The 12,605-nt window shown below is 40.9% G+C and overlaps 1 protein-coding gene across 11 annotated transcripts in view; it reads right to left on the reverse strand.

Annotated features, from left to right (window-relative positions):
* Nucleotides 1-3,942: 3,942 nt before the first annotated feature.
* The window catches only part of Golga4 (golgin A4), an 88,172-nt gene continuing 79,509 nt past the window's right edge, over nucleotides 3,943-12,605 (reverse strand). For 6 of the 11 annotated variants that reach the window (XM_048423782.3, XM_048423781.3, XM_048423777.3 and 3 more), the window contains 3 exons: nucleotides 10,747-10,833; nucleotides 7,838-7,896; nucleotides 3,943-4,584 (listed from right to left, as the gene is read on the reverse strand). In XM_048423782.3, coding sequence (XP_048279739.3) covers nucleotides 7,867-7,896; nucleotides 10,747-10,833 — 117 coding nt within the window. In that variant the 3' untranslated portion in view covers nucleotides 3,943-4,584; nucleotides 7,838-7,866. The remainder of the gene's footprint in view (nucleotides 4,585-7,837; nucleotides 7,897-10,746; nucleotides 10,834-12,605) is intronic. The other 5 variants (XM_048423787.3, XM_048423783.3, XM_085689018.2 and 2 more) reach the window with 1 other exon arrangement.

Raw genomic sequence — 12,605 nt, forward strand, 5'->3', positions numbered from 1 at the left:
ATCCTTCCCAAATCACAACTTTATTGGAGCACTCGGTTGAAGGGGGAATGGGGGACGAGAGAGGGAAAAAGCGAGAGAGAGTGAAAGGCCCAGAGGCAGCTGCTTTTAAAGTGTGGAGGGACTTGGAAACTGTCCTGATTGGTGAATACCATTTTGCTGGTGCCCAGGGGTTCGGGATAGGCTAGGGAACCAAGGCTCAGTTGCGCATGTGCAGGCAAGGGCACTCAACCCCATGTGGCTATGCCAAATATGGACTTGTTTACCTCCAAGCTGTAGGATCACCTGCGCCATCTCGTAATGGCGATTTCTCCAGGTGGCTCCTTACACTTTCCTGCTACAGCAAGGTGAACAACCTCAAACCCTTTTTGAAAGAATTTCTTTATGTGTCTGTGTGTGCACATATGGACTTGTGTGTGGTACCAACAAGGGGGTGTTGGATCCCCAGAGCTGGAATTAGAGGCAGCTATAAGCTGCCTTGTGTGGGTGTTGGGAATCAAACTCCAGTCCTCTCCAAAAGCAGTAACTGTTCTTAGTCACCGAGCCAGCTCTCCAGTCCATCAACTAACTGCGAAAAGATGAGATTCTGCACTTCAGGCTGCTTGTTTTGTTAATCTTTGAAAATGCCCATGTACAATGAAACAGTTGTCTCTGTCATTTGTTGCACATTTTTGAAGTTGCTTGATTGCACTTCCTGCTTACTCAAGTAATATTATTTCCCTTCTTAGGTCTTCGATGGGGTTGAAGACTAGATAGTCATAGTTACTTTCCTCTCATGACTTGGCCAAGTTATTTATAATACAAGACTTAAACTCCTTAGGATAGAATAATTATTGAAATATTTATCACATTTCTTGCTTAATATTTTTTATGCTGGTTGTAATTCTAATTTTTATACCTGTTATTTGTTCTTATTGTATATAATTTTGTATTAAGCTTAGAACGCTCTCATTTAAACAAAAAGGGGAGGTGCTGTAGAAAATCCTACAGCCAATAGCCTTTAAGCTACCCTCCCACTTGGGTGTGGCTCTTCTATTATAAATGACAATGTAAAGCGTGCATTCCCTCTCTCTTCCGGCTGTTGGATTTGATTCCTGTTCCCTGTTCATGTAGGACTGTGATCTGTGAGTCTACCCCTAAATAAATAACCCCTTATTATACTCAATTCTGAGCTAGTGTGGGATTTGTTTTTAGCATCCATTTTCAAGCCAAAACAAGCACCCTACTTCATTATCATGAAGCATGTACACACATAAAATATTAAAAACTGTTTTTAAAAGACTAACATATATATGCCATAAAATAAAAATGTTTCCATCCTTCAATTTAGAAATGCTGAATTCAACAATTCCTAACAGCAACCAAGATTCACATGCAGCGTAAACAAAGTAACCACAAACTGCCACGATTTGCAAGTAAAAGTTCTGCCAAAGTGTCAACTGAATGGTTTCTAAAACCTTCCAACATTAACCACTAATTTCTTGGCATCAGACTGTTGTTCTGCACACCACAATCACAATGTCTTGGAGACAGCCGGGCTTAAGTAGGGTCAGGAATGAACGCTGAGGTGACAGGTTTTCTCTGTGATTTGGAGCTGACCTGCAGCCATTACAAACTTGTTTCTCAAGTATCAGAGAATGGAAGACAAAGTACCCAGTCTCTACCACCTGTGATGTCATCACGTCCTGTAACTACCACTGAGAAAAGTCTGGCATCCCCAATTTCAAATCAGAAACACTTGCTGAAAGTTCTCATCTGGGCCCAAGGTGCTAAGCCCAAGCACAGCTGAATGCTTGCTTCCCGCTTGGATGAGCAAGCTAAGGCCCACTCCTGGGAGGGAGCACCCTCTACAGATCAAATGCTATTATGCTTCTGCCTCCAGGCTTCAAGTCCTGCTGACTGCTTTCCTGGGAGCTGGGGAACTACCCCACAACCAAATCCCGCTTAAAAGATTTTTTTTTTTAGGATTTATTTTTGTGTATGAATGTTTTGTCTGCATGTATGTATCTGCACACCACACGTATACCTGGCACCCATGGAGGTCAGAAGAGGGTATCAGATCCCCTGGAACTAGTTTCGGATGGTCGTGAGCCACTAAGCAGGTGTTGGGAACTGAACCCATGTCCTCTGAGAAGAGCAGAAAATACTCCTAACTATCTATCTGAGCTATCTTCCCACTTCCAGATACCTACCTTGAAAATAGCATTTTAAACAGTATTTGCCGGACATGACAGCACAAGACTTGCACAAGACCAAGACCGTCAGGGGTTATTTGACCACACTGTGACTCTCAGACTGTTAATAGAGCTAACCTGGAATCAGGGACCCAGTCAACAACTAGCTGACAGGAAATAGACATAGAGATTTTGGAGGACTCAGGATACAATATGACAGAGAGGTACAGGAAAGAGTAGGGAGGGTCTTTTGACCTGGGAGGCATGGAGAAAGGGTCAGCTGAGTTTCTCTGATAACAGAACAATTTAGGTAAACACAGATCCCAGCATGGACTGGGAGGGGGTCATGAAGTTCCACCTCTAACTGGCAGTTGAGGGCTGGAAAAGGGAGGTGGTTTTCTTCAGGGATGTGGGTCCTGAGGCTACCCATGGTCCAGAAGAGGGTACCGTACCCATGCACATGCAGGCAGCACTAATGGACTCAGTGGGTATTAAGTTTAATAATTTTAAAGAGAGCGAGAGCACATGATGTCGGGAGGGAAAGGGAATGGGGAAGTGAAACAGCCAAACACATATATGCATGAACCTTCGCTATTTAATAAAAATGAAGTTTTATTGAAATGCTGATTTAAAACTTGTCTATGGCTGCTTCTGACTCAACAAAAGAGTTATGAAGTTGCAACACAAAAAAGCACATGGCCAATATGCTCACTGTTTGGCTCTATCCCAGAAAATTTTGGCCAACTGATGTTAGACCTGAAGGTAACCTTGTAAGCCCCACTGCCCAAAGATGATATAACTTTCTGGGATTCTAGGAGCTGGAGTTCTTAGAAAATAGCAAAGCCTCATGGAAAATTACAGGAGCCTATAGGCTTTGCCCATGGACGCCCTGGCAGCACATGTTCGAGGCTACAGCTGGAAAGTTTTGAGGTGGTGGCCCTGAACAAATTCCATCAATCTGGGAAATAGAGAATTTTCTCTAATTTATCAGAAAAATCCCATCTTGGTCAGTATTTAATATTTTAATAAAAGCTTGCTTAAACTCGGCCAAAATGATGGAACTGATTTTTCTGGTGAACTCCAGGATCAACACTGACCCCTGCTCTTATATATTTGGGCGCCTTCACAGATGGGTAAAAGGGAAATTACAGAAGCTGCACTGACGGCACAGAAGAGACCACCACTTCTGACCCAGAAGAGGCATAAAAAGGTAAGTCATAACCTCAGCACTCAGGAGGCAGAAGTAGGTGGATCTCTGTGAGTTCGAGGCCAGCCTGGACTACAAGAGCTAGTTCCAGGACAGGCTCCAAAGCTACAGAAAAACCCTGTCTCAAAAAACCAAAACAACAAAATAAGAAAAGATAAGTCATTTTACTGTCAGAAACCCCAGCAAAGCTAGCCAACTGGCTGGATAACTGAAGTTCAATCTCAGGCAGAAGTTCTACAGATCTACAAGTTCGAGTACCGCTGTCCCCGGAACATGAAGGGTGTGTGAACCCTTCTTAGCAGTTCCCACGGCCTGGTGTCTGGGAGCTTCTCTCTCATTAGGCCTAAGAGAACCAGTGACCTCCAGAGCCTACAGAAGCCCTCTTGGAACAACAGAGGAGGGGTCCACGTCCTTCCCATTGCTCATATGAAGCCGAACACACACAAATCTTTCCTAGTGTCCCCTTTTAGCTCTCCCCGCAACCTCTCTACATTCACTTCACTGAAATATGGATGCTTAATCAGCTGGAAGTGATTTCAACGTAAGAAGAAGCACAATGAGAAATATTATAAAGGAAATAAACTTTATTTATCTGATCTTCTGAGATGACATGGCCAACAGTCACTGATGTGCATACAATAGGATTATGTATTCACTATTTACAATTTACAGTAGTATTTTTTCCTCTGAAAAATAATATAAGTATAAAAGCTAGGTAAACATGAGGTGCTGCCATTTGGGACTTATAGCTTAAAGAATTAGGCTTTAGCAAATAGTCAAAAAAATCAATCTGGGAAATAGAGAATTTTCTCTAATTTATCAGAAAAAAATCCACTAAGTTTCACCTCAAAATATATTGCACAAGTCTTGAAGAAGAAAAAGAAATCACCCTAAAATAAATAAGGAAGACAGGCAGTTCTTTAAAGGGGGAAAGAAAAGATGACAGGGACACTGAGTGACCGGGGCAAGCCAGTCAGAACAGCCACAACCACAGAAAACTTCCCAAGGACAAACTGAAGGAAAAGAACAAAACCATCCCCCTTTCTCCACCCAGAACACCCGCTTTACAAGCAGTGCCTGCGGACCAGGTAAGACCTGTCTGCATGACACAGGGGCCGGAAAGACAGCAAGCATGGGCAGTTTGCCAAGCAGCGGCTGCCCAACCTCATTCTCCCCATTTCTTCAAGATGAAGTTCGGAGCCATGACTGAAAAACAAAAAGGAAATTAGGGTGAAAAACAAACAAACAAGCTTTTATAGCCAACTTTATGTGAGAATTGTTTTTTTTTTTTTCAGGTAAAATAACTTACACTCTAAGGATCACATAAAAAAGTAAAACCATTTCAAATATTGACTCCTAATGGAATCTTCTAGAACCTACTTTCAGAGTAATTTAAGCTGATTGAGCAGTCCCAGAGAGCAGTACTTAGGTGTGGATTTTGAGGCTGAGACCCGGATCATGAATCCAGGGCTGCTTGACTGAACCCTGAGGAAAGCCATTCCTAAGCCCGACCCACACTGTGTGGAGAGCTCTCCTCCACCACAGCTCTTCAAACTGCACTTCAGGGAAGTAGGTGGTTCCACTTTCCCAGGGTGTAGATTTCCTCAGTCCTGCAATTCTCTCAGCATGATATGCATGGCAGAAAAAAGACAAATGGCATTGGCATTGTGGTGTAAAAGGCTAAGCTTCATCCTAAATTCATTAAAATGAGACACAACCCCAGGATCTCCCTAAGGGTTTCCTAGATTAAAATGCTACATGCTAGTGCTCAGATTGAGAATGTTATTTAGAATGTTAGAGAAATAAATTTCCAAGTAAGGTCAAGTAGTAAAAACAAACAGTGTTTTTTTATAAAGCTAGCTCCACCATCACGCTGGCCCCCCGAGAACCTGGAAGAGAGCTGTGAGACCCCTGCTGAGGGTTCTCCTTTTCAGTTAGTACTCTGAAACCTTGGTTCAAACACTTCTAGGAAACAAAACTCATTCAATAAAGTGGCACAACCTTGATGTTATGAAAGCAAAAAGGCCAAGTCCTCTAGTTTAAAGGAGACCTCAGAAAACACAGTTTGCAATGTATGCACTTTGTGGATCCTGGGGCTTAAACATTTATGAAGGATCTCATTCAAAAAATGGAAAAATTGAATATTATATATAATATTAGATAACATTAGTAATATCTTGGTATTTCATTTACTAAGCGTGATAATCATACTGGTAGGTTAATTTTCTTCTTAAAAACAATTTATTCGCTTGTACCTGCACTGTGAAATGCTTGCAAGCATGATGTCTACAGGTCACGACCAAACGTGACAAAAGGCAGAAATAGATGGAGAGAAAGCGAGCGTGAGAACTGGGAGAGTCTCACAGAACGTTAGAACCTGGAGAGTGACAGCAGACGTGGGCATTCACTCGGTTTTGCAAAGCTTGGGTCTGAAATGTTTCACCCTGAATGCTGAATGGACAAGCAGTCACTGAACAGAAATGCCGAGGCAGGTGTTTCCAGTGTGAGAACAGCTGTCTGCAGCCCTGTGTAGCTGACACAGCGACTAGCTAGGGAGACATCCGACTCACAGCCACTCAAGGCTCATCAACTTGTTGTTCATTATTATTATTTTTTTACTAAAGTTACCAGCATATTTTTAATATCTGAAGTAAAAAAATTACATTCAAATGTCCGTGAGGTTATCTGCAATCCTGTCTCCTGTGTTCTTTCATCAGTGTCTAGTTAATGCTGGAGCCATCTGTGTCCCTACAGGAACTCACTGACACTTCCACTTAAAAGATTTCAGAAGACTCACTTAGAAAACTGTCTCCCAAAAATTGTATGGCTAGATCCACTCTATTTAGCCCTAATCTCTGACATCAGAATAAAGGCCACTTGGCAAAATGAAGGTCATTCTAGCCAGGCCCTGTGGCATATGCCTGCAATCCAGTCATTAGGGAGGTTGGGGCAGGAAAATCCCAGCCTGGGCTACAAAGAAAAACCCTTTCATAGATAGATAGATGGATGGATGGATGGATGGATGGATGGACGGACGGACGGACGGACGGACGGACAGACAGACAGACAGATAGATAGATAAAGTCAGAGGTTATTGCTGGTCAATGTCTGACGTCCCTACTCCCAGGAGACAAGCAGGATAATCTACTCCCATTCTTGCCTATGCCAGTCCCAGAAGCATTAAAACCTTGTTTCTGCAGCATCACTTAAGAGGAGGCAGGGAGACTGTGGGAAGGACAAGACCTGCTGTTCTAAATAGAAGGGAGAAGTGCTTCTGTCCCCTGCCATATTTCTGTCTGACTCTGAAGGTGTTCCATAAGCTGTACCTAGGCTTATTACAACCTCCTAATAACCATCCTCTGTACTGCTGACCACTGTAATGGAGGCAGGAATAAGACGGCTCTAGGTAATCATGCAAGCAAGTTAGATGACATGATAGGACGATCAAAAGGAGACTTGATGCAGGCAGTTTGAAAAAAAAAAAAAACCTTAAAAAACAGAGGGGCTGGAGACATTCTCCACAGAGTAAGAGCACTGGCTACTCCTGCTCAGGTCCCAACACCCACAAGACGGCTAAACCACCTTGTATCTCCAGTTCCAGGGGATCCAATGCCCTCTTCTGGCCTCTGTGGTGCACATGCACATAGACAAACACACAGACACATAAAATAAAAGTAAATAAATCTTTTAAAAATGAACATTTTTAAATTAAAACATTCTTTAAAAGATCCTGCTACATTTGTTCATGGCTGGAACAAACCATCATCATGAAGTATAATCAGGTTTTAGCGACTGTGATTCAATTTATCCGTGAAAATTGCAGCCAAGTTTGAGGTCTGTGTGGACCCTAAATGTTTGTGGCAATATTAAATCAAGCTAAAGACATGAATACTGTGTGAAACTCAGAATCCTTAAAGACAGTAAATCATGGGAAACATTTAGAAAATTACATTTCGTTGTAATAAAATGCTCATCAGAAACAGCCGTACTCAATTAAAGCAGCTGCTAGGGGCATCTACAGAGCCCATGTGCTATCTTGAACCGAGCTGTGCAAACCTAGGATGCAACGAAACTCTTTATTTTAATCAGCTTTATTAGTTTTCATTGTGTCTAAACTAGCATTCTAATTAAGCTTTGTAGCAATTTAGGGTCCGGGTGTGTGAAATACATCTCTTCATTTGAGTCTGAAACACAGTACATACTGTATTTCATCACTTCACATTGAAAAATTATTTTTCATTTCTCTATCATAATCTGTAGTAACTTCAAATGCCATTTTTGTTGGTTTTTAGTCTATATAACAGTCCACTGAACATAAACAACAGAAAGCAATTACATTAACCCAATGTCATAATCATGCTCATTAAAAAGAATAAAATAATCCCAGTGAAATGGTTAATCGCATGCAATATCTGTGATTTCAGTACCAAAGTTACAAGACATATGACTCTCCACTCACCACACGCTTACTAAGCACAGACTCAGGTATCAGAAGATGCCACTGCGAGGTGAAGGAAACTACAAAGCCAAGAGGAAAAGCTTGTTGGGTTAGTTTTCAGACAACAGTGCACAGGTTATATTGTGAATATGAAGTGGAGAATTACAGATAGTACTTAATTGTTTTCAAATTGAGGGTCACCAGGCAAGCATAAGGACTATGTAATACTTCACCCATCCTAGATTTTTACTTTCAATTTTCATTTAAAAGTTTAAATGCTGAAAGATGTACTTCATGCTAAGAGTGCCTTTAACTGCCAGGTAAATTAGAGGAGGTTATACTATTAAGCAATTTTTTCCTAAGTCCTTTATAGTATAAATTAAAATTTGATTTACCTAATTTTAGTTTATACCCACAAACTTTTGGAAGTTGATTAATTTGAAACACAGTACAACTGTATATTGAACTCTCATTCCTAAAAAGTATCAACTTTATCACTGAGTAATTCCCTTATAATTCAACAGAGTATCAAGAGTGTTTGCAGGGCTGGGCAGTGGTGATACAGGCCTTTAATCCCAGCACTCAGGAGGCAGAAGCAGGTCGATCTCTGTGAGTTCGAGGCCAGCCTGGACTACAAGAGTTAGTTCCAGAACAGGTTCCAAAAGCTACAGAGAAACCCTGTCTCGAAAAACCAAAAAAAAAAAAAAAAAAAAAAAAAAAAAAAAAAAAAATAGAAAAATAAGAAAAAAAGAAAAAAAAAGAGTGTTTGCAGGAATGAAACACCATGTTGCAACTTCAAGGTAAAAGAACTTGATCTCGGCTCATTTTTACTGCAGCAAACCTTTTAAATAAGTTCCACGCCCTAATGTCAGGTGACATCATCATTAACTAGATTTATGGTCTGCTTTGAGAAGGCAGTATGACAACAAAGTCTGTTTGCCAAACCTGAGTCTATTTTTGGATGGAGTGACAAGCTTCTGAAGAACATACATATTTAATATGAAGTTAGTAAAAAAAAATAGCACAATGAAATAGAAAAATGTTTTTCAGTACACACAACATAGTATGTTAGTATTCTGTAGGAAAATCTGCAGAAGCACGCAAGATAAAGTTTGTGGATATCCTGTCTAGGCTTGTAAGAACTGAAAACCGCTTAGTAAATCAAACAAAGAAAAATCTAGCGGAGCTATTTAATGTTTTATTTTGAGAGAGTCTCCCACTTTGTGGCCCACGATGGCTTTGAACTTGAGATTCTTCTGCTTCACCTCCTAAGTGCTGGGATTCTTGGCATGTTCCCGGGTTTGCCACACTATTAATAGACATGATCTTGGCATGGGGCAAACATTCTGGATGTTTAAGATTATAAAAGATTTTTCAAGTAATTTTTCTGAATTGTTTACATTTTAAAAAGTGATCTGACAGAGTCTTATTCTAACAGCGTCAGTCAAAACGACTTTCTCAGTCAAACACACATTTACATTATTTTTCCTTATGTGCCATTTTTATTTGAATTTATTTTCAAACTCCTGGCATGTATGGGAGATGCCACCTAAAACGTTATAAGGATGATTTATTAACTTAAGAGACTTAAAAAATTGACTCAAATGGAAACGGGAGCGATCAACAGTACAAGAATGATCGAGAACTAAATTCAGAACTACACATAAGGCTGTGGATGTGGCTCACTGGTGCAGGGCTCCAGCATGCATGAGGCTCTAAAACCAGAAAGCAGAGTAAGCAGGCAACATGGAGGATGAGTGTGAGAGCCAAGCACAAGCGAGTGAGTGAGGAAGAAGACAAACCCTCAGAGACCAAGGAAAGGAAATATCCTGGCAGCGCAGCCATTAGGGAAACTGACACGTAGATTTATGTCTTCGGGGTCTGGAGCACTTCACTGAGAAAACTGTTCTTTTGAAAACTCAAAAAGAGACTTCTTTATAACAACAGAATCTCCTGGTTCCAATTTCAGCCAACTACACTATATTTTATTAATGAAGCTCTCTTAGAGATAGAGGAAATGACCGTGAATCACTCTACAAACACCAACAACCCCTTCAGGCTGAACTCCCCCAAAAAAGGTCAATCAATTTGATTAATCTTCAGTTTATATTTTAGGATCTCTCCCACTTCATGCCCATAAATTACTTCGTATTTCTACTTATTTTTATCACTCGAATGATCTATAAGGCCAATTCTCATTACATATGATTGGACAAAAGTAACCATTCTGTGTCCTTCAAAGTTTCCACTTTCCTATATTCTCTGTAACAGCTGGAGTAGTAGGTGGCTGAAGACTGAATTTATTCAGCAAGTAAAGTGTCAAGAGACATGAGGCTTTGTTTAAAGCCTGGGCAGGTCAGCCTCAGGAGCAAGGGAAGATTAACTCAAGAACCAGCCCCAGTCCATCCCTTTCTAGAATGAAAACCGCTTTACTCAAGGATAAACGATCTAATGTTTTCCTTTTAGATATGCTTAAATATTTTTTTGGTCTGCCTTGAGTTGTGTTGTTTGGCATTGCTCACTACCTGCCTTTGTCTGCTAAGTCATCTTATTGGCCCCAAAGATGATTAAAGTCTTTCAAATGAATGCCCATGAAAACACTTTACAATAGAAGACAGGACATGGTGCTGTTGAGAAGCTGCGCTCTATGCAGCAGAAGGACAAACTCTCCTCCATCCTCCATCAACAGCTCAAGCTCTGGGAACTGCACACTACACACCTGGCACCAATGTCTGTGCTCCTGAGAAAGACCACTCTCTCCCTTCAGAGTCCCCACCACATCCAGCTTAAACTTTCTTAATGTTGATCAACCACCACTTTTTAAGTTGTAGTACAAAAGACATTGAAAAAATTTCAATTTCTTTTTATAAATGAGGTAGAGTAAAAACTGTAAGAAAGCTGCCTCTCTACATCTTTCTTCTGGAACTTACCATCAGCCGGGTATCTTCTCTTTCCAAAATTTTCTGAGCCTGATCATCAGGGAATTTCAAGACAGTGGTTATAACTTTCGCCATGGTCTAGAAGCGACAGGAAAGAGATCATTAGCAGACACGAAGTAATGCATTCTCACACTGTCTGACATGTTCTGCTGAGGGGTTCTTTAGTGCTCTCAATGGAAGTCACGAACAAAGAAGTATGATGTGAAGATTATCAGTCAAGGAAGCACTAGCATTTCAATTCAAGAAGGTTCCTTACAAGGTCCGCGTTTGAATTACTTTAGACGATGCATCTCCAATAGCATGAAGCTACATAAAGATCTAGCTCTTGATCTTTTGGCTTAAGATGAAACATCATCATGGATTCATCCGAAAAGCCTCATATTTGCAGTAACCTACAGTGATGCATTGTAAAATATATGCTCTAAATAACAAGGATTAGAAGCCCCCAGGGTTCGGCTCTAACTAAATCACATCATATATCTCATAAACATGGGCTACTGCATGGACATGAACATGCTTAGTAGTTACTTTTCAGGACATGCAGCACATTGGCCTAGTAGAAATTACATATAAAAGGAACACAATGTTTTGTTTGGTAGAACACAAGATGAATCAAAACATTACACATGGAGGTTTGCAAAACAAGATCATAAACTGTGCAGATCAGAATAAATATACCGTGAGTCAGACTGTCACTCATAAGCTCCTGGAAATCTCCTCAAAGGTTGAAACTCCCTATTGTGTATCAAGCTGAGATGTTGTGAGGGAGACAGAGAGGGAAGAAGATGTCACTTAGGAAGTAAGAAGGATAAGGAGTTCAGCGCTTACATCAAGTCAGGTGGTACACTCCCCTGGGGATTCCTACAGTGCATGGTAGAGCATCCCAGACAAGAGGACCAGTGCTCATGGCTACCTGTGCTCTGTGTATAGGCCTGTGTGTGTGCTGGCAGCCTGTGTGAGTTTCTGGGAAAAGTTGTAGGGAAAAAATCAGCACATTATCAACCCAAAGTTTTGAAACTTCATTCATATCACTAGGAAAATTAAATTACTACCAGAAAGGAAAGAAACTAATGTTTTAAAACTATTACCTGTAGAGCCAAGGCAAGACATTCCTAATAACTTACTAGACTGCAGACCCCACACACAATGACATTAGTTTCAAGTATCTTTCTTGCCTTTGCCTCTGCCATTTTAATAGCTTTAAAATAGCAAAACTAAAAATGCCATTTAAAACAATCAGGCTCTTGAAGGATTTCATACCAAGTACACAGAACACAAACTAGTGTGCAAAACTTGAGTAAGGAGGTCAAGCATATACATCATGAACTGGCTAAAGGAAATAAGAACTATTTCAGGGTTTTCTTTTTGTTAACAGAGAGGCAACTTCCTGTGTCCCATTTATAAAAACTTTCCCCCCAGGTACCAAAAGTCTAAAATTCAGTTATATGGACCATTTCCTTAATTTCAGTATCATACAAACTAACAAGTCCAACTCACTCTGAACCCACACACACGTACGTCCAAACACGTTTATAATGATACAACCAGGACCTGTGACTAGTTGCCTCTTCACACTTCTAGAATTCACCAGTGACCCAGAATCTACAGCTGACAACCAGTAAAGCCTCCAGCTCGCCAAAAAAGCTTTCATGGAGCAGCCAGGACTCTCGCTATACCTGCAGAGAAATCAGACTGTCTGCCCTCCAAAGCACATCCGCAGACCCTGAGGAGTATGGAGGCAATCAAATGGGCCAGCTGACTCACAGGCAAGCTCTTCAGCCACTGCTTCCTCGGGGAACGCCTCTTCAATTAAGCTTACGGAACAAAACGGAAGGTGGACTGGATGTAGT

This window comes from Myodes glareolus, chromosome 4 (assembly GCF_982192425.1).
Source record: "Myodes glareolus chromosome 4, mMyoGla1.1, whole genome shotgun sequence".
NCBI lineage: Eukaryota > Metazoa > Chordata > Mammalia > Rodentia > Cricetidae > Myodes > Myodes glareolus.